Source organism: Elephantulus edwardii, unplaced genomic scaffold, assembly GCF_000299155.1.
Source record: "Elephantulus edwardii isolate Elephantulus edwardi_28Jun2011 unplaced genomic scaffold, EleEdw1.0 scaffold00267, whole genome shotgun sequence".
NCBI lineage: Eukaryota > Metazoa > Chordata > Mammalia > Macroscelidea > Macroscelididae > Elephantulus > Elephantulus edwardii.
In genome coordinates, this window is record NW_006400017.1 from 1,220,612 (window position 1) to 1,224,063 (window position 3,452).

At 57.0% G+C, this 3,452-nt stretch overlaps 1 protein-coding gene across 1 annotated transcript; it reads right to left on the bottom strand.

Moving 5' to 3' along the window:
- Nucleotides 1-2,635, bottom strand: GGT6 (gamma-glutamyltransferase 6). The gene is made up of 4 exons (XM_006899799.1): nucleotides 2,502-2,635; nucleotides 1,758-1,960; nucleotides 1,559-1,672; nucleotides 1-1,043 (listed from the first exon to the last, which is right to left on the bottom strand). The coding sequence occupies exons 1-4, from the start codon at nucleotides 2,633-2,635 to the stop codon at nucleotides 1-3; spliced, it is 1,494 nt and encodes a 497-aa protein (XP_006899861.1).
- Nucleotides 2,636-3,452: the final 817 nt, after the last annotated feature.

The following is a 3,452-nucleotide window of genomic DNA, read 5'->3' on the forward strand; positions in this document are numbered from 1 at the left end:
TCAGAAGCCTTGGAATGGGCAGCAGCCAGCAGGGATGCTGGACACATGGGCATGCTCCGCATGGGCTGTCACCTGGAGCAGGGTCCCCTGGACACAAGCGTTGAGGCTGTCTATTGGCCCTTGCTGGTGCCCGTGGTGGTGGTGGTGGGTCTGAGTTTGGGGCACCGCTAAATGTGCCACCATGGCACTAGTCACGGCTCTGGCTACCATCGGGTCTTCTGAAGCTACCAGCCCCACCACATCGGCCTCTGTGTCATCGGAGCCTCTTTGGAGGATGAGAGGGCAGGCCCAGGGGCTGCCTGCAGAGTGGGCCACCAGGTCGCTAAACAGAACCCCTGTGCTGGGGGAGAGCTGCCCAGAGCCAAAGGAGCTGTTCAGCGAGGAGATGAGAAGGAGCATCGAGCCACTGCTGTCGATGGCAGCCAGGATGCTGCTCCTGGGGGTCCCCACAGCTTGCAGGGCTGGTGGGCAGGGCTCAGGGCTGGGTCCCCCAGGACTCAGGGCTGCTTCCAGCAGAGCCAGTAGTTCTGGGCCAGCTGATGGGCCAGGGGTGGTGAACAGGATGCCCTGGGGCACAGACAGTTGAAGTGCTGGCACCAAGCTGGGCACAGGCTCTGCTGGGAGGGCCTCCAGCCCCAGGTCACGGGCCATGAGGCCCAGGAGGACATCCCTGGTGAGGTCTGGGCTGGGGGCAAGTGCTGCCTCACGTAGCACAGCTGCCAGCTTTGGATTGGTGACTCGGGCCCCAAGGCCCAGGGGGGTCCCGTCAGCAGAGCAGAGCAGAGGGCAGAGGCCCTTGGTGCCCTGGATTGCCAGTGCACTTGCCAGGAGCTTGTCCACTAGGAAGCCTTCCTGAGCCAGAGTGGTGGGGCCCCCTAACAGGCGCGGCCAAGGTAGGTGGCCAAAGCGTGCATGCAGCAGGTGCAAGGTAGGCAGGGCAGCTGGCAGGCCCAGTCCAGGGGCCACGGTCTGGATTGGGCCTGAGGTCAGAGAGCTTGAGTTGCCTGACGAGCTATTGTAGAAGAGACCCCAGAACATGGCACCTAGAAGGGGAGACAAAGGAGTCACATAGGGTTGAAGGACACTGGCCAGGACAAAGGTCAGGGTCACTGACTAGGATCAGGGTCACTCTACAGTCCCAGGTAAGAAGAGCTTGTGTGAAGTTGAGCTTGAGAGCAAGGGTGACTGACCAGTTCTGGAAATAGGAGTCAATGACCAGACTTGAGGTCAAAAGTCTGACATTGGGTTCGGAATCATTGAATCATATGGTGAATCAACCTGGTGGCCTAGTAGTAGGGAGCTGTGCTGCCAATATGAAGGCATGCAGTTCCAATCTATCAGCTGGTCCTCAGAAGAAAGGTGGGCATCAGCTCCAGTGCAATTCACTGCCTCTGAAAACTCACTGATGTGTCAGATACAGATTGGATCCGACTCCATGGCATGTAACTACAATAATCCACAAACCAGTCTGAGGAGAGGACCCCTGACCATGCCTGAGTCCCGGATCACTAACCAGGCATGGGGTTGGGGTGTCCATCTGGGGGCATGGCTCACTGACCTAGGCCTGTGGCGTGAGGATGCACCACTGACAGGCATAAAGCAGCTCCAACTCCGGCATCCACAATGTTGCCTCCGCTTTCAAGTAGCTCTCGGCCCAGGCTGGAGCATGCAGCTGCAGCAAAAAGGGACTGCTGTGGGGCAGGGCCTGGGTCCAGTGACCCCCGGCCCACGCCACCCTCAGTTGCTCCAGTACTGACCTGCAGAGCTGATGATGGCCCCATGGTGGTATGTGCCAGGGCTATGGGAGTGCCTGGTGGGTGGAGGGACCATAGTTTTCAAACTTCCAGGACAGATGTCATCAGCTTGGAAGTGCTTTATTGCCAGGAAGAAGCCAATGGTCAGCAGCAACAGAGCTGCTGCCATTTGGGGCCAGAACCCCGGAGAGCCACTAACTTTGTACCTGCAGAGAGATGGGTCCTTATCGAGGAGTGGAGAACACCCTAGAGATCCAAGAGAAGCCTGGAGAGGTATCTCAAATAGGGCTTAGTTTTACAAGAAGAAACACTTTTTCCAGAAAGAAAAGAATTCCCAGAAAGGTCACAGCCTGGATGAAGATGTGGGGATTGGACATTTGGAATGGAGGGAATGACTGGAGAGGAACGTGGAGAGGCAACGTAGAGCCAGCTATGGGGAAGTCCAAGGAGGGCTTGGCAGGCAGAGAAGAGGATGAAGAGTGAGCACAGCTCAGCAGGGCCCAGCCAGGTGCAACCAGACTCCAACCCAGCAGGTGCCTTGTGCCCCAGGGAAAGACTGGCCTGATCCACACAGCCTTTCAGTCTCCCACACGTTTGTGAGATTGTAGCCCAAGTTTCTCCCTTTTAACTAAGTTCCTGGTGGTGAGCTCCCCCTTTCAACTTCCCCTTACCCCCGTGTCTCCAGAGGGAGGGGCCTGCCAGGCCTCAGATCTGAAGAGCAGATTCCCAGACGCCTCCTCAACTCACTCAGTGGCTTTCTGGGTCCTCCAGGGCTTGGGCACCAGCAGTCCTGAGGCCTTTACCTCTTCCTCGTCAGACTCCAAGGCGGACTCACTGAGCAGCAACTTCTGGTAGTGCACGGTTTCGTTCCCGGGTTCCATGGCCCCCCAGCCTCCAATCTGCCCGCTGTCCCAGCTAAGTCTCAGGAGGCACTTCCCAAGCTGGTGGGTGGGGGGTGGAGGCAGCCTGGAGGAAGGGTGGTGGCTGGATCTAGAACAGGTCTGGGCAGAGCATGCGGGCAGGGAGACGGCACATTAGGCTGTCCTATCAGGGCACACAGCTAAGGGGCTGGCACTAGGGCCATAGCTTGGTGAAGTGGGTGGCCACAGCAGGGCCCCCAACAGCCAGCACCACCCTGAGACCCACGATGCCTGCGGGTCCCTTGCTGGGAATGCAGACTCTCTCTCTGCAACACCTGGTCCATGACTTTGGTCTAAGGACAGTGGAGCTTGAATTACTCTCTTAATGGCCTTGGCCAGAACTTAACACCTAACTAAGTTCCTACCTGGAGGTGTCTGAAGGTGGGATGGGGTCAAGACTCAGTCTGAGACCACTTTGAGCTCTAGGTTTCTCTAACTGGCAAACAACTTCTTGTGTGGCTTAGGTAAAAATGCCTGAGGAGCAAGGGTGGACCTAGCCTATCATGTGGCTCCTGTCCAGCAGGTGGTGCTACAGTTCTCTGTGGGCAGCCTACAAGTATATCAGAATCCTCAAACCTGCTGAGGTAGAGGGAGCTCTGGTGGCTTAGTGGTAAGGAGTTGCACTGCCAACCCAAAGGAGCAAGGTTTGACTCCACCAGCTGCTCCAAAAGAAAAAGGCAATCTTCTCCTGTGTGAGAAGCCACTGGCGAGTCAGGAACGAGTCAGTTCCGACTCAAAGGTACACAACAACATAACTATGAGTCAGTTCCAACTTCAG